The following is a 20,606-nucleotide window of genomic DNA, read 5'->3' on the forward strand; positions in this document are numbered from 1 at the left end:
GGTATATATAATACCAACCTACGAAACAATTGTAAGAATAATAAAATAAATAAATAATTATAATAGTAATAAAACAGGAAGAAAGAACGTGAAAAAAACAGATCGAGCGCGCGCGCGCTTTGTGGGAGAAGGAAACTTCGCACGCGGGGGGGCGTGGCCCTCGGCCAATGAGGAACAGCGGCCCGGCGGGCCCCCCACCCGGCACCTCGGGCGCGCGCGGCCGGCGAACACGCACATTCGCGAACAAACACGTCGCGCGCGCGCACACACGCACACAAACACCGTCCGCGGATTCGCACCGCGATAGTTGTACCGACCGACCGCCGAGAATTCCGTCGCTGACTGTCGTCGCACACGACTTGGTCGATCTTGGTATTTAAATCATAAAGTTAGTGCATCATTTGCATATTGTTGACGAATGCACCGTTGTGGCTGCGACGCGCGATTTATTGAATTCTTTTCGTTTTGAAAATTGTTTCGTATTTTGTTTTGTGTGTGTGTGTGCTTTTTTATTGTTCAATATCAGATATATTATGATCATGTACTGCCGCCGACGGGTGTCGTCCTTATCGTGGTCGTCGTGGTCGTCAACGCCACAGCCTTGTTCCGATCGCTCCGCAGTTGCCGCTTCCGGTCATTGATAATAGCATATAATACATATTAAATTATAATACAATAAATACCTGTAACACGAGAAACCTATGTGTGATGAGCGTAAAACACATACGCACATGTATAGACCACCACATTTAGTACTCCACTGAAGCCGGAATATCATCACACATAACATAATATTATATCGCCGCCCTTAGTGGACCGGATGTGAATACTCATTCAAAATTGGCCGCGTCAAGCAGAACCCCGTCCGTGTAGCAGCCACTGGCGAGACCAACTCGTTGGACTCGCACAAGGATATGGTAAGCACTGAGCATTATTACATACTCTCATACTTACTATGCATGTATCTTCTTATATAGATGTACCTATATATATGTATTATTATGTCTTGTATGTTTGTCTTTATATTTTTACTTCAATATACCTATTAACATATGTGTATATCCGACCTAATAAATAGTACCTAATGATGTACCTAATATCTATTAAACAGAAGCAATATACATATTGCTCGCAGGTATATGGATATCTAGCTGCTATGTAATTGCCATAATGCAAGCATTCTTCTTTACTTTTTTAAATTATAATTTTATGAATGTCATGATTTTTTTTTAGCTGGTTATTTTATAACTTTCATAATATATTAGGGTGATGGACAATTAAAAGTTTTTGAAATTTACTTTATATCCTTCTGCTGCATTACTTGTGCAGTAGGTATCTAAAAAGAAAGCTAGAATTTGAAGTTTCCCCATGTTTTGATAACGATGAAAAGCGTTTATCGTGTGTATCTTTCATCAGGTATAATTTATTTAATAAGGAAATTCTAGGTTTTTGTATTAGTCCAACTATTTCTGAAATTATTTGTTGTGGAGATTCAATAGGATGTTCTTCTTAAATTTGTCTTTATTTTTTTAACTTAGATACCAAGATAGTTATTATTTGTTTGGCTAATTTGTGTTTACCAGTACTATGCTATAATACAATGACCCCGTCCACGTTACCGTTGGTAGCAAGGCAAGAATTACATAATATGTATTATAATGTTCTTATTGCACATCTTCAAAAGATTTTATTTCTATTTCACTTTTCAGAATGTTTTGAGTAAATAAAATCATTTGAATTAGAAGAGGTAATAAAGTGTTTTTATTTAAATATATTATTTTTAGATCTATCTTGAAATAGTAAAAATTAATAATTAATAATTCAATTTATCACTATTAACCTAATGACTTAACCTAACCTAAGGATATTCAGTTTACATTATTCCAGACAATTTTTGATGATTATATATAGTTAACGATCGTCTCGCCCATGTAAATATGTATAATATATTGGTAATGAAAAGGACGATTTCATATTATTGCAGAGCAGTATCAATAATCATTTAAACATTTTCTATATTGCCTGGGAAATTAATAAATTATATTAGAATGTCCGATTTATTAAGGGCAGAACTTAAAAAATTATTTTCATATAGAAATAGACATTTGTTCAATATCGTGTTGTTGAATTGTGCAAATATCAAAAAACTATGACATTTCCCCAGAAAATTCGAAAAGTATATATTTATATACATAAATGTAGGTAACCATTCAAACATTTATGAATATTCTTTTCATCCCTTTTATAATTTCAATTGAAACTCATAACGACTAATGCAACTTTTAAATAGCTAGCAATTCAAAGACTTAATACCTTATAAGCAATTAAAGCAACTACCTAAAGCCATTTCACTATTATTTGAAGAAAAAGGCAAATAAGGTATAATCAATAAACCTGATAAACCAAATTGTACATAACTTAAAAAAAAAAAAATTTTATTTATATTACCTATACCTACATGAAATCATAACCTATAAGTGAATTATGACTGGGCCTTGGGGTATAAATGGCGGGCCAATTGTTAACATTTTTTAAGTTAGCGGTGCCGTTGCACACCTTGCCCTCCCCCCAGGTGACGCCCCTGACTTCTATTGCTTATTCTTGGTTCAGTACATCAGCTATAGGTATCAAATTTATAAGCATTAGAAGTGCATTCGAAAATATTTCTCATACATCTTTATTTTGCAAGATCTTGAAATTTCAAAATTTTCAGAACATACATTATTAGTCTGTATTATTCTGTTTTATAGCTGAATTTTAGGTATATACTATACATATATATATAATACTATGCAGCTATATTAAAATTTATATGATATATTTGGATATTAAATATATAATTTTTCAATATTTTAAGGTAGCTACTTTTTTATTTTCTTCATCATGCTTCATCAAAATAATATGTTTCTAAGCGACATTTTTTACACACTACTCTCTTTATATAAGATTATGACATTACGAAGTTTAGAAGTTCGAATAGTCTGCATATTGTGAAGTTATTGAACATAATTAAATTTAAATTCGTTTTCGACATCATATTTAGGTATACGGTATATTAAATATATATGTAAATAAAAAAAATCAATATCTTACATTTTACATCTAATTATCTGCAAACGTTATGTGTTTTTTATGTTATGTAGTTACATATTACTATACCATATTAGTAAAGTATTGTTAATCTTGCTAAATCAAACATTTAAAAATATAACATAATACTCCGTTGTGGAGGTTTCGATTCGTTTTACTAATTATTAGAAAATTCCAATGAGGTCTAGACTAGTGTCTTGAGTCCATACACTAATTTTAGTTTAATTTCCGACCATCATAAGTAGGTACCTATATACCTATTAATAATTATCTACCCACCCATACATACTCTTATTTCATATGCATAATATGTATATATATGTGTATATATTTTTTTAATGTTTACTTATGTGAATCTAATTTTTATATAATATCTTTAAATTAAAATTCACCGCAGTAGATATCAATGCTTAAAAGTTGCAAAATGATTCTAAGTTTAATTTGTATGTGTATATATATCATTATAAAGAATATATAGTTATGCCTTAACTCTTAAGTTTTCGGCTTACCCACCTATATTCATAAATAATTAATAATTACATTTTGAGCTAATTGGATTTGTGTGTAACCATTACTTAACCTTTGTAGAGTTAAGTAATATACCCGTTTCTAAATAAATCCAATTAGTAAGTATATAGACGTATATGGTATATTATATAGGTATCCATGTACAGTATATATACATATATGTGCGATGTGGCCATATTGGTAGTAGGTACTACATATAATTGTACATGTGTAGGTGCTCGTTTATTGAAATTTAAAACATTTAACACGCAATAAATATTTTCTTACCGATTTTCTCGTAGACATCAGATATTAATTTAATTTATAAAAATTTCAAAGATTATGATAGGACATTACATCAGGTATTGTTTACATAACTTTGTACAGACAATTCCTTTCAATAACAAAATATTTTCGGTTTCATCTGGCGTAGTGTAGATAATAGCTATATTTGGCCGGACTTTATAGATAAATTAACTTCACTACAACATATTATAACAACATAAAAATAATTGAATTTTTGTCAATAATGCGTGCTTGTTATATAAAATATCTAATCATAATCTTGTGAATGATATCAGTATGATCTACACGTGAAAATTGACTAAATTTTAAATTCTGCTAAGACCACAGTTCGTTTTTCAAAGTGCACGATTGATTTAACTAAAAATAAATATAATTTTACATTTTCAATATTTTTAATTTCCACTGTTATTAATATTTTTTACTAATACTAATGATAAACTATAATAATGACTTATTAATTTTAGGTATAATGTGTTTTCATCAAAACATTATTATACATATATAAGTGATATACATAACTATAGGTTATATAGGTGTATTCACTCATCATTATATGCATAATAATATCTAATGCTTACTCTAATGTCTTTACGTTTACGACAGTGACAACATTAAGTACCTACATTTTTTCATCGTTTTTTTTTAGTTCGACAATTTATACTGTTGTAAACGCCCTGTAATATAATTATTATCGTACTCGTTGTGAGTTCGTATATTACATTGTTAACTCTTGTATTATTAATTTAATCAAAAATTTAAATAAAAGAAAAAAATTTTTATAAAAAATTCTAAATATATGTCTACTGCTTACATTAATTTTAATATGATTTCGACGCTTAACTTCGGCGACTACAATAAATATATTATATTTATAATATAATATTTATATAATAAGTCTTCACCCTTAAATATATACCTACTATGTATGTATGACAATATTATGTATACATGTAATGCGTTTATCGTGCAACCTTGCCGATCATTCACTATTAATTGCGTCGTAATGGCGATTAAATGACGATCATTGTGTTTATACACAGAATATTATCTCTAATAATTATTAACCCCTGCAGCCATTATGAATTGGACGTTTATAAATGTGTTGTAATTTAATATTATATTATATTTAAATAAGACGCTTAAATTTAAATTTCCGAAGTCGCTTAATCCTAAACGTACAAACTAAAAACGATATGATGCCCAAATTTCAGATGCACAATGAAATGATATTATATAAAAAGTCACCAGATTAGGCGCAAAGAAATAATTGGAACGTGCCAGAAATACGTCACTCTCTTATGCCTTTGATAAGTTTGCCAATACGCATAGTGATGTACACACGCGAACTCACACACACACACACACACACACACACACATATAGAAAGGTGGTACGTGTTATCCGGCATAGCGTTTGTATATAGTACTATTAGGCGATTTTGTTTTTGAAAAAATATTTATAATTAGGTACCTATTGCAATATTATTTCTCTGTAGTCTGCACATTTTGTAAAATAATGACACCCGAATTATAGTTAAGATGAAATGTTGTGCTGAGAGTGTATGATATTATGGTAAAAAGTTTCTACAATAATATAACATTATAATTGAACTATAATATACACGTTATAAAATGTGGGTGGGCCACTCACTCATTTATTTCGAAGGAGCTTCAAACACAATATTTGGTGTAACGCTTTACAATATTATTGTGATCTTGTAAATATGAGGATGCTAGATTTAAAAACTGTTTCCTCCACCATCGCCCCTTATTTTATATGGATGTCAGCTAACACCCTTGTCCCTACCCCTTAACCAATTTTGATGTGTGCTTGACGTACCACGATCAACATAATACACCAAATCTCGTAAACCAGTAAACTATAAAAAATTATTAAATCAAAAGAATATTATAACGGATAACAAAAAAAAAAATCAGTGTATGCATAACAACATATCAAAATACCACTCATTTAAATTCCATCCATGTTGAAACACTTAATACGTTATTATAATCCTTATATTATAATATTTATATACATTGTCGAAGTTTTTTTAGTTAGGCAATTGCATATTTTTCTAATTTTTTGTGGTAGAGATGTTTGAGTAGCTTAAAATATGTACCTACCTACCCATTCAGTTCCCGAATACTTCTACATCACTATTTTTTTTCCCATTTTGAACCGAATTTGATACATCAATTTTGTATTAATATAGCATTTATATAGCGAGTTCAAATTATGTGTTTCGGATCGGCGCCCGATGCTTATAATAAGATATGATATGGAAAAAAATTATACGCTGAAGTGTAATCGGGCCTGGGGAAACCTAGCTTACTATCAATGAGATTTACTGTATAGAAGTTTTAAAATAATATAAAGAAATGTGTAAATGCAGTTAGCTAAATAATTGGATTATAAATAGTAAATAGTAAAAATATCACGAACGAAGTGGAAGGATAATAATTAAACTAGAATTACAAATACCGAGCGTGGACCGTTACATGGACAACTTTAATTTATAAGTCATAACTGATGCACTACAGATGTACAGTAGCGTGGTGTTCATAGATTATATGATTTGGTAGAGTGCAACACACCACATCACCGTAAAAGTGATTTGGTTCGATAATGTACCTCACTGTACTGGCTCGTTTTATTTTAATAATGTACTCATAGACGTATTTACGATAATATAAAAAAGCTAAATCTAACCGATTCTCGTTTAATTTGGTATAGGTATACATAATTTGCACACAGACAAAGGTACGATGCACCAGTGACATAATACCGTTATTGTGCAATATACACACTAACACAGTCCCCAGTCAGCGCTCGGTAAAAGTACCTTTATAACTATAATATAATATGGACACAGCATATAGGGCTTAATAATAATATAGTACAATAGTGTGTAATAATATGTCCTTTTTTATCATAAACACAATAGTTAGGTTCGGTTTATATTGAGTGCCTACCTAATACCACCTACCCACATCGGCCAATATAATCCCGTCAAATTTATCACGGCCGAAACAGGCAAAAGAATCTCGGCGGCGCGAACAGACGCCCTCCACGTCCTTGACCATAACATAGGTATTACAATGTATAATATATGGAATAAATATGTGTATGTATACGCCTGTAATGGGTCCAAGGACTTTTCACGTCGTATATGATGATAATGTGGTGATGCCGCCGACGATTTATACCTACGTATGTGTGTGTGCAAGTGTGCAAGTGTGTGTGTGTATGTGTGTGTGTGTGTGTGTGTGTATATGTGTATTGACAACTCGCTATGGACGTGTAATAAAAATCCCCAAAAAGTACACCGCGTTTTTAAAAAAGAAAAAATACCCGTACAAATCAAACGTTTGTTTAGTCGTGACGTATGTATAATATAATAATATGTGTGTATACTTAAATTATTATTATTATTATTATAAGGGTGACCTGCTAGTTCAAAGAAACCGATGCCTTTTTTAAAAAAAAAGGGAGGTTTATAGACTGGGAGAAAAATAACATACAACACGTATAAAGAATAAGATATCACGATTTCTATTATATATATATTTTATTATTATTTGTGCGGCGCACGGACCGATAATAGCGGGTGGTATTTTTATTTGTACAAATGATTTCGTCCTTTTTATATGTGTTTGTGTGATGTTGACATTTTGACTCGAGAAAAATAACCCTTTTGACATCTTAAATCACACAAACTGCCAGTACCTATAATGCATGCACCTAACGCACCGTCGATTAAATAATATAATGTACCTATTATGTTTTGACTGTCGGCGGTGTGTGGTAAATACGTCGTGATTAATATCATCAATACACCTATAAAATATAATATAATGGAATAAAATGATGCATTATAACTTACAATAATAATGGGTAGTAAAAACATTTATTTTCTATACGCTATTATGTGTAATGAGTAGAATGAACCAGAAAACGCGGATTATTATATTACTATTTGGAAATCTTGAATATTTATTTCATGAAATATATTATGTAATATTATCTGTACCTACAACTGAATAGTATATTCATTTTTAACTACCTACCAATTACGTTTCGTCAATTCGTTTTCATTTATATCAAAAACTTACTTTGATTTCTAAATGCGTTCGTGCTTATATAATTTATGAAATAATGCAATCAAACATATTCAATATTAGTTTTATTGTTAATACATATTTATATGACATAACGCGCACAACGTAAGTAGATACAAGTAATATTATAAAAACACAATTCTTAGAAATAAAGATACTTCAAAAAAGATTGGTTAATAAAGGTCGTTAACTTAATAATAATAATAATGATACAACAGCACACATTTCTTCATTTTTTATTTGAATATAATACATACATAAACATAAAAAGTTTTTACTTGGTTGTTCAATTTTGAATGTGATACCAATAATAAATACCTAAACCAACTGCTGCATCATATTATGTACAAACATAATGAAGTGGAATAAAAATAATTTGTACTTAATGCAGATAGGATTTGAATACTTGAAAGAAACAACAACTAGACATTTCCAATTTTTCAGAAGGAAAAAAATTCTTTACTGAATAGGAAAATAATTAAAATATATTTTTTGGGGGTTTTTACTATGTAATGTGACTATAGGTGTATAGTTCAAACTTTATAGCAGTTATTTTAAAATATAGTTACAAGTAGTTTTCATTTTTATTGGATTGCGTGAAGTATAGGTACATAAATATTTTTGGTTTTTAAGTTGTCGTGAATATCGAATATCGTGAATTCATCTACCTATTCATTATGTTATACGTTATATGCATTCAAACGTCAAGAATAAAACTTTTTAGTCATATGGAACTCATAATCTACAACAAAAGTAGTGATACATACTCGTGAATTTCCCTTACATAAAAAAGTAACATAAAAAGAGTATCGTGCTGAGTAAAAAATGATGCTTCATTATATAAAAAAAGGTATCTACATTTAATAATCACCAAGTATGTTTTAAAGTGCTATTCATGCGTATATGTACAATCGAAGTAAAATTGTATTTATTTTTTAGTAAAACTAATTAGGTACATTTTATATAGATATCACGTATATTGTATACAGTAAATAAAGTAAATTCATTTTATTGGCTTATACCGATCTAATAGGTACCTATACTATATACAATCATGATCCACGTGCATCATACATACATAGATAAATACATAATATAGTGATATTAAATATACGTTTTTATTCTAAACGCTAATTTTTACGGTTCTTTTTTTTACTATCGTTCGGTAAACAATTTAATACGAGAAGAAGGTGTACCTACATATTATTATAAATGATGTATTGAAATTGGTTTTACAAAAACGGTGGAATTGGCGTTTTTCTGGGAATCTACGTGTAATGACGAAAAAGGAAGTTTGCTCAGAGAAGGTTTGGCAGTGCAGCGGTCGCGCGTGTCATTTTAAAATACGTCATAATGTAGGTATAGTAAGTTGTTCACTTTAGATACAGCACAATATTGTATTACAATGACAATTATTATGTTAATATTCTATATTAATATATTCATTGCTGTATACGCTTGAGTAAACGACATTAAAAATCAATTGTGCAGTTGTAAAATAAAATTGCAGTAATCTACAGGTGCTCGTGGTTCTTATATTATACCCGTCTATTGGTGTACCTACCTAATATTATTTGAATTATTATCAGACTCTTTGTAGCTGTATACACAGTGATTCACCACACAGTATCACCCCATTTTTCATTTATTAGAACCGCACACCACTCGTTATTTATCTATGAAAATAATTTTGCGGGGGATAAACTTATACAGAGACAATATTTAAATTTTATCATACATATAGAAGAAAATATGTATGTATGTCGTATCATTTTTGTTATATTTATTACTTAAAGATAATCCACATTATTCATTCGTTAAGAATAATTTTTGATACTTGTTTTTCATTTGTTTATTAATTGTTAATACTTATAATTGAGTTTAGTTGAGAATTGATGTATAAAAAAAAATAATTTTACAACAGCGACACAGTTTTCTTCTGTGTAGTTTGATGGTTTGGTTAATCTACTGTCAATAACATACTCGTGATAGTTTTTCCCCCGTGAAAACGATATAATCTTATTATTACGTAACCACCATTGTTGGTACGGAAAATTTTAAAACACTTTGAACTAGTTTATAAACAATTTTAACCCTTCTCAAAATATCATTCAAATTTCCTATATTCAACCTCTTAAATAGTGGATGTGTAATGGCCTTTGAATAATAAATCTATATCTATTCAAATTTTAGTATATATTTTTAAGTCGGTATACATACAGATACAACTACAGTATAAGCCTAATAGTACTTATGATGGTGCAAATACTTACAAACTCCCAAAATATATATATATAAAAAAGTAAAATATTTGATTTTAAGCTCTAAAAGTTATAAAAAAAATGGTTAAAAATGGTTATGCTAAAGTCCCAAGTGCAAGATAAAACAGGTAAAAATTGCATACATCTAGTTCTAAACTTATATTTTTTGTTTTTAATATTTCTATTTTGGTATAGCCTTATTATGAGCATAATATAGCATAATGATAAGTGAAAAATATAAAAATAGTCTTTGTTGTTTAAAAATGTAAAAAATACTATCCTGGGTCACATGAACAATCACAAAACAATATTAACGAATCATGCAATAGTTAGCTAATGGTTTCTTAAATATTAACAATACTTACTAGGTAGGTGTTGTACGTGTACCATATTATAGCGATCTTGTCATCTAAATATAAATCGAAAATGGGCGTCGAAAATAATACGGTTACGGCCTAGGTATATATTGCAGGGGGGAAATCGCAGGGGTACTAACTATGTGAGGACGCAACAGCACTCAGTTGCGGAATTCCATAGAGCGCCAACTAATTTCGAAATTCTTTTTTGAAAAATTTGAGTTAAACTATTATACATTTGACCGGTAGGTACCTATATAGCATAAAACAATTAAAAACTCAATGGTTCTATAATAATGTAATCAACTAAAATTCAGATCCTCAGACCTATCCTTTTCCAAACACCCAAATCACGACAATTTAATCTATTATTTTTCGCAAGTCCTCTACCACAAATGTGGCCTAGTTTCGAGCGTGCTTATAAATCTATACATAGGTGTCAGACCAGACCATGCTTATAATAATGATATATTATTATTTAAAAATATGTATTTTATTCGGCAACGTGGTGTGTATAAATGTATCGTTCCACTTGTCTTCATTTTGAGTGCAAGAAAAAAAATTACAACGTCGCGTGCAGGTCAGAGACATACTTTCACAGCGTTGTTCTATAATAATAATTTATGATCGACTGTCCAATTTCAAGCTGTTTCCCGTAATCTATATATTTTTTGTTTTTTTGTGATTTCTATAATCTTGCTTTTCTAGTATAGGTAAATATAATGGCTACGTACAATAAATAGGTACATTGATTTCTATAAGAGCGGATCGCAAAATGATCCAGCTTGATTTCGAGTGCTAAGTGATATTATACTACATCAAAGAGACAAATGGAGTGTATATTTAAGTACCTACCTAAGATTCATGACTCGCACATCCAAAATATTGAACAATATTTTTTTATTTTTTTTTATTGATGAAATTACCCTCAGCGACATAGGCCATTGGGATACAAATATCAAGAAATGATTATTATATAATATGTAAAGGTCTTATATTAATCAACTGATCAACTTTGTCACTGCTAATATTTTTAAGCCGCATTATTGTTATAGGTCCATAATTATACCTATATTATATCATGCTTACATAATAACACAATAGGTTGCCACATAATTGACACAGAACACCTTATGATACAAATCACTGTTCATATATGAAATGTGATTTATTGATAGTTTCCACCACCACCCCCAGTATAATATTATAACGTGGTTACCGAGGTTATTACTTATTATACATGCGTATTAACTTATATAAAATTAATGGGCGTAGGAGTCAATGAGCTCGATGTCGAGCAATCTATTGTTCTCAACTGTTGTACGAAAACATTTAATTATCAAACGACCATGCGCTGTCATTATAATATTATACGCTTTATATTGCTTCGTGGAGCTATGACAAAATTGATTCGTTTTTACCAAAAAGTCATCAAGTAAAACGTAAATACTATAGTTGTTGTTATGTAGCACTTAACGTTCTGCAGTAGGAAGGGGTGGTTCTCACTAAAAAAAAAAATTATACCTCTCATAAATGGACACAATCTAAGTATTTGAAAACATATTCTCAAAGTATAAATAAGAATTTCAAAAATGATTGAAATCAATTTGAATAGTTCAAGGGTAAAACGGGGATGAGCATGATTGGTGAATCATCCTATAGATGTATATGGATGTATAGTTAACGTGAATGCATAAAATATACATAATGATGATTAACATATTATACAGAAATGACGTCTACGTCTCGTAATTATAACACACGATATCATAACTCGTATACAATATGTAATAATATTATAATAACATCCGATAACGACCTGCAGCAATCCCCTCCGAGCGTTGACAAGAAAAAACTTTGACTACCGATATAAATAATTGTTGGATCATTAAATATTTTACTTTTAAGTAGGTACGGCATACACGGAATATATTTTCTTGTACACGATTATCATATGTGAATTTAATGTGAACGTGCACTCGTTTAGTATGATTTGCCTACTATATTCTACAATTTTTGTACTCTATTTCAGTGTGTAAGATATTATACACCACACGCCATGTAAGAACCGTCCAGTCCGCGTCCACACCACTCACTGTATATGCAGCGATGGAATTTTTTCTTCCGATATTTGCGCTCGCGATTACGTCCTGTACAACGCGATTAAATCCAGTTATAAATTTCATGTTGAAGCTAAAATATGTAGGTTATGAAATTCTTTATAATATTTGACTGTTATTACGGGTTAAACTATAAATATTTTTAATGCTATTTCAATAAAATAGTGAACGTTCGGCTATTTTATTGTCGGATAACAAGGTGGTGTTTTTAAGATTTGAGCGTTTGAATTATATATTACAAAGTACAAACCTAATAATAACGATTTACTGTATTTTCTTTGGTTACTTATTGGCTTTAACTATTTAACCGGATTTGGATTTGTTGAAACAATACTATTTTAAAAATTCTGTGATTAAGACTTATCAAAGCAACACCCAGGGTTTTTATATTTATAATACGTTTGGTACACTTGCGTTATGCTCAACAATGATATTATAATATACACATGTATTGACCTGTGATAAAATTATATAATAAATTGCTTTATACATATCTATAAAATCATAAGCAAAAAGTGACGGAAGACATACGCGACTGTTGATGCACACAGAACCGTCCTCAAATATATTTTGTGTTTTTGAAACAGGTTTAAAATTAAATTTGATAATCTTGCTTACGTACCTAAGTCAAAAAATAAATGTTTTCTATCTCACTCACTAAACTGACATGAGATCATTCTCAAAATATTCGTATACAACAACCTAAGCCCCCTATATTTATATCAAATATCTTAAGTTCATAATATACAGAGTTTTTGTAAAAATCATGTTTTACATAACATTGTTGTTATATATGACGCGTATTACATATTGATTCTTTTGTCGTGAGCCAGACCCAATATCCATGAAATTCGAGGAATTAAAATTGTTTTTTTTTTCAATATTCAAGCAATTTAGTCAAATCTCTCTATAGGTGGGTATGGAGTGTGCATATATGTAACATTGCACGCAGAATTTATAGATGCCTAAATATATAATAATATAAGTATAAAATACCCATATGGAATTCGTTTTGGGCGACCATAGGTACTTTGCATCGATAATACGCACTTATTTTAATAACATAATCGTCGTTTAACGCGTACCTAAACAATATAATATAATACAATATTATACAGTAGTTTTTACGTCGATTAAAAAAATTGTTGAGTTCAATAATAATTATTGGTGGCTATTTTATTTCAACGATCGCGTTGCACGCAAACATGAATCCTTAGTTTCGTTACAACGACGCCGGCGCTACAGAATAATAATATACATATCAGAGGTTCTCAAACTGTGTTATGCAGAAGATCAATTGAAATGATGGTATTAAAAGTGAATACGAATTTTATTTTATTTATTAATGTTTATAAAATATGCGAGCGCAGTGCCAGGAGATCATGGAACGACGAATAAACGTTTGCTGAAAAATAAATAACAGATCAATTATAAACGATTACAATGTTTCACTGATTTATTATTTGTAATAGCCATTGTTTTTAGTTTTTATCAGAAGTGTAGTGCGCAAAAAAAGTTTGGGTATCTCCGATTCATACATATTATACATGTTTTATTTTACCTATTACACGTTATGTGGCTGTTCGGGCGATTCAGACAACGTCTACTTAATAATAATAATAATATTATAACGTTGGCACACGCCGATTACTGTACGTGTCTCGTGCGGCTCACAAAAAGCTTAATTTTTATTTATATGTATATTCTATAGATGCATTCATATATTTGTTAATAATACTCTCAAAATATAAGTCAAATAGTTTTTAATACTTTTGTCTTTTTCATTCAAGTGTTTATAAATCCTGAAGATATCATAACGTTGAAATACTGTCTATAAGGTCATGAAGACCTGATTTAAATTTGTAGATAATTTTTATTTACATTTTTTTATTCGTCAATATTTTAATTCACACATCAAAACACGTTTCAGGCAATTATTCAAACATAACTGTGACTTAAATACATCAAAAAATTCGTCAAACCTAATATGCGTTATTTTTAAGAAATAGATTACATGAGGCCAAGTCTGTAGACAGTATAATTTATAAACATATTCAAGTAATCAACTGTTGATGATTCGGTTAAAATAATATTTAACTAAGGGTTTGAATGTAATATTATTCAGGAGTCAATTGTTTTTATAACGTATATATTTATTATTTATAGTAAGAAAATAAACGAAAATATGCGTGTTCACGCCCAAATAAACGTGACTATTACTAATATAATAATTCAAAACTTGACGATGTGCATATAGGTAAATTAAATGTCGTAATTGTAATTTTTAGTATACAAAACGTAATAATAATAATAACTGTAATAATAATCGTATGTACTATTGTTTTATGAGTAAGTTTGTTCTGTCTGTAAGGCTGTGTAATAATATGTGTGTGTCTGTGTGTGTGTAGGTATAATGTGTACCCATACAACTGGCATAAATTTAAAAGTTATTTTTTCGACCCCTTACCGTGTTGGCTATAAAAATTCTCCTTTATGTATACCTAATGCAGATGATTTATGCGATACGTTTATTTTGACTTTTCAAAATATCGACAATGTAATTATATTAACTGATAGGTCAATATGCTGATAACACGAGGCATAAGTAGTGCAGATACCACCAAGTAGGTGGTCGTACTTTGAAACTTAAATTTACTTATTCATTTACTGTTTTAAATAAATTACTCTCGCGTATAATACGATATCTATATACGTAGATAGATGGCAGATCGTCGATGATATTTTTTGAAAAAAATAGTGAAATGGCATTTTTGGGTAACTATAGTCAGAATGTCTTCAAGAGTTCAAAATTTAGGAGCTATATGTCACATAATCTTTAGGTTTGACTTATGTAACTTATTTGTTATTTTTAACTCATTTTATATCAACTTGTATACAGTTGATAAATATTTCTGATAAGATATATTTTGTTGTAAAGATTTTTTCAGGATGCGTATTGACAGAGATATTTTCGATAAAGTATATTATTTTCTTGAGATATTTTGACCCGTAACCCGTTTCCACGCACGTGCATTTGTAAGAGACAGGATTTGAATAATATCGACGTACGGACAAACGCTTATTATAATTATAATAATAATATAACCACGTATACAATATATTACTACTGCATAGAATTACCGGTGCAATTGTGACCAGAAAAACATATTATAATAAATTGAATATAATACTATGTACGGCCGTCGTCGTCGTCGTCGTCGTCGTCGTCGCATGTCGTTGTTTCGGTTAACTCGTAAAAGTAATAGTTTGTAGCAAACGCACACGATACAGTCTATATATTATTATAATAATAAAATATAATAACTATGTATGGTAGGTATAACAATCCGTCGTTTTAGAACAGCGCCGGTGATTCGAGGGGCGTGTACTGCGCGGAACGAAAACGGAAATAATAAATATATATCTATATACGTACAAAAGGGATACAAACAACACACGGGGAAATATGGAATAATAAAAAATTCATTTTTTGTTTCTTTATGCCGAGTCGCATATTGTTGTGTGCGTTTATACAATATATTATCAACGTGCACCTCTATATACTTAACTGCATGGCGGTGGGACAGTCGGGGGCAATGCCGACACTTCCACATGATAACCGACTCTATCGATGTGCCTACAAATTATAATACACAATATTATTTAGGTTTGCTATGAATGTTACAAACATCATAATAATACAATATATATACTATATTATTATACGTGTATAGTGTTTATACGTAGTTAATCCGAGGCATTCCTCGGCAAAGGTATTATAATATAATATACATATTATGTAATAAATACAAGATAGTCGAGAGACACTTTGACATATTTTCTACTTGATCTCATTTCGACCCAAATAAAAAAAATATTTTTATTTATGTCTCATTAGTCATAGCCGTACTTGCCTAATTTCCCTGCATACTTCAATTTTAATTTCATACTCCCATTGAAATGAATATATGAACCCTATATTTTTAAGATTTTAACATGTTATGTACAATATATTGTTGTAGAACCTAATAAGGACTTCATAAAATTACGATTCTCCTTGTAAAGTAGACCGTATACAAGAGATCACTCCTTTAGCGCATAACATTACCTTATTATCCAATCATCTGCGGAACATGTTTATGATCTCACATAATTACAGTACCTATGTTGAAGAGTGGAGCCTGGCTATGACAAGATCCACAATAGATTATCTAAGCGATGTTCGCTGGTTTTAACTTTCGTTAAGTATTTGAAATTTTGGAATGCGACCCCCAAAAATCAGACGTAGTGTGTTGGACTTAAAACATAAATTCCATCGCCGTTTTTTTTTTCGACGAAAACGGCTGTAGAGGAGCGTGCAAGTGATGCATAGTACATGACATTATCGTACAATTATTATGACCAATGCCATAATAATACGATGTATCGATTCAAATCATTCGTTTTGCACTTAATATAATATTAATAACATTATGCCACTAGAATTCTGCAAATGACGAGGAGTACACGGACTTTCGAGACCGACACGCATATTATACGTACTATACTTGGACGGACATTGTGTGTTGTTCTTCGTGCGGAAATAAAAACACAGCTGCGAGTAAATCAAGCCTCTATTACACCTGTACGACGCGGTGATAAAAATACACCCATTACTCGCTCGACTAAACGACAGAAATGCATCGTCCGTTTGTAATATATACAATCAAAACAATAATAATATAATATTACACTATTGACCATTCGATGATGCGTGTATGTGGTGTGTACAAATACCCGAAGGTTGCAGGTTTTTGCAACGGTGCATTGCAATGACGACGAATCGTTAAGACTGCAGCGTTACCAGTGTTTCCCAAACTGGCGGTCCACGAACTCGTCTTCATCAGACCTTATGTAGTAATTATATGGTAAAATAAAATTGTCGATATAAACACCAATATAATGTGTATATCGTACCGCAATAATATTTGTATTACATTTTGAAAATTATACTTTTATGAAAGTTATTCCAATTGTTGTACCGTGTCATCAACATTATCAAAAAAGCAATTAAGGAAGTAAACTAATACGATTATTATTCTTATACTATTTTTTCAGGTGGTAGGCAAGAGATTTTATTTCTCAAATTGGGAACGTGAACGAAATACAGTAAGACCCCCATATAACAGAACCGCTCTGTACATCAATAGATTTTTCCGTTACAAAGGAATTTCCTTTGTAGAAGACTAAAATATACGGAATATGTGTTACACACTAAATAGGACTGTAGTTGTTATTATCAACTGTAAGGAGATTTCGGTCTTATAGTGGGTCTATTATTAGGAGATTTTATTGTAAATCGCACGCGAATTCGGTAGAGATTTGGTTATAACATTCAGACTATTTGTTATCTATCGTTCACTAGTGCATTTGGCCTAAAGATACGAACGTTGTCAAATCGTTGTGACGGGACGAATGACATTCACCCTGAATTGCAATTTATTTGATCTTACCGCAACCGGTTCGAACCGCTCCAAACGCAAACAAATTATAATAACATAACATATAATAAATTACTATATAATAATAATCAAAAGCGTCATCAGGGTATGTAAATTTTTACCCCATAAATTGTATGAGGGTTGCAAATAAATGGATTTAGTACATTACAAGAAATTTGTGAAAAAGTACGAATTAATTATTTTATTTCAACTTTTTTTTCATAGAAATGAGTTAAATTGTCTAACACTTAGAATTTCCCTAGTTACAGATTTGAATAATATGTTGTACATTTGTATTGAACTAAATAAAAATTAATTAGAGATGATAAATAATGATAATGAAGGTTTATGAATGGATATTTTAAGTTTCTTATACCAACACTTTCTTGAAAATTAAATTGTGGGATTCATGATAAATTTCTACCTAATTATGCCACGGTAAAACAAAAATATAATTTAACAAAACGAACCTGATGGACGATTACGTATATTATAATATGCCATAGCTACGTTCGTCACTAGCCCTAAGATTTTGACGAATCGTACGATGTAGGGACTTGATGAAACAAGACTTTTATTAGTCAGCCGATAGGTGCACGGGCCATCGATGATTACATTGGAATAAGAAATAGATAAAAATGATATTTAAATTTGATGGCAAGTGTATTGGACTCAGCGCCGGCGAGTAAATACAAGCACATTAGAATATTATTAAACAGAAGCTTTATAAGGGTTTATTATATTTTGTATGTACATAGACACTCTTATTATGTATAAAGGAATCCGTACTATGAATCAATTGAGCAGCGACGACGACGACGACGACGGCAACGATGACGACGAAGTCACAATATTATGCAGGAGTCCCGTCTTGGATTAAACGGCAGACTTGTTTTACAACATAAGAAGCCCGGCTCTGGACGTATTATCATTACATCACCGTCCACCGAGTTCTAATATCATTATGACATTATACGGACGTCGTATCGGTTGTTTAATTTTTACGATTTCCCCCCCAAAAACACACACACACAAACACACATTATATTATATAGGTATTAGCCACTGTATTATAATGTATATAAGGTCTATTATATGTATATATATCATACATTAACCCACCGCGATCGTAGTCATTCTTATATATTATTATTATTATTATTATTATGTATAATATGCATTATATTTCGTCGTTATCGAGACCTTCGAAAAAAAACTTATAATCCGACGACCTCTTTTTATGCATATTATATATACATATTCTATTTAGGTATGACGTACACATTATTATAATATAATTGTTAAAGTATATATCATACATACGTCTTTGATATTATGAACGTATTTATAATACGGCTTCTATTTTTTGCGCTTTATTAGCACGACGCGGCCACACTTCTGCAGGTAAACGATCGGTTTTTTTAATATTTATAATAAATATTTAATTTCTTTATGCGAAATCATTTCCTGCGGCGTTTCTGGGAAACGATCATCCCGCCGTGACGATCCCGAACATACATGCTCAAATCATTTACTACGTCTTGACCGAAAGATGTTGTAATTAATGTTATTAATATTATTGTACATACTCATCGTCCGGTATAAGTAGTTTTCACGTTAAAACGTCCCGATAAAAATATCACAATTGGATTTGAAATTGGTGTTCTCTTGGTGTTTCATGTGTACCTATTATTATTATTATTATTATTACTATAAAATACCTACACACCTGCGAGTCCACACTCCGCTGAACGATTGTTTACGCCCGCACTGGGATCGACATGTGCCGTTTGGTGGTCGCCAACGATATGTTTAAAAACGGTTTGTCGGATTACCGCATATTGGAGTGAACAATCGGCAGCAGCGGTCGGAGAAAATTATACGTTATCGTAAAAAAATGCATCATAAGGTGTGTTACGTGAATATAATATGTGTGTGTAATGCACATTATAATTAAAAGATTCCGGGCAGGTGTATCCACAGTGGAAAAATAGCACAATCATACCCGGTAACTACACTCTCCCACCATTCTTAGTGTATGTTATTGATTTCTCAAATTGAAATTTTATTGTAATAATTTTTGAGGGGAAAAATATACATGACAAGTAATAACACTGCAGTTAACACATAATACGTGCCTATTACACGCGAGACGCCTACGTATACTCTACGAATAAGTTATGTATGTACATAGGTAATCTATTATTTAACATCACGTTATGATATTATTTGCCAGGGGCAGGTATTTCTCCTGCTGTTGGCGAAGCCTATAAATATGCACAAACTGCTACGATCGAGTCAACTCTATATTTCTGTCTCACATCGTGTGGAAAAAAAACTTAACCGCGCATATCTATGCCCGTAA

At 30.9% G+C, this 20,606-nt stretch overlaps 1 protein-coding gene across 1 annotated transcript in view; it reads left to right on the forward strand.

Moving 5' to 3' along the window:
* The first annotated feature begins 250 nt into the window (after window positions 1-250).
* LOC111034875 (AT-rich interactive domain-containing protein 3A-like) overlaps window positions 251-20,606 on the forward strand; it is an 83,818-nt gene continuing 63,462 nt past the window's right edge. Inside the window, exon 1 of the mRNA XM_022316281.1 lies at window positions 251-917. Coding sequence (XP_022171973.1) covers window positions 915-917 — 3 coding nt within the window. The 5' untranslated portion in view covers window positions 251-914. The remainder of the gene's footprint in view (window positions 918-20,606) is intronic.

This window comes from Myzus persicae, unplaced genomic scaffold (genome assembly GCF_001856785.1).
Source record: "Myzus persicae strain clone G006 unplaced genomic scaffold, MPER_G0061.0, whole genome shotgun sequence".
NCBI classification, from domain to species: domain Eukaryota; kingdom Metazoa; phylum Arthropoda; class Insecta; order Hemiptera; family Aphididae; genus Myzus; species Myzus persicae.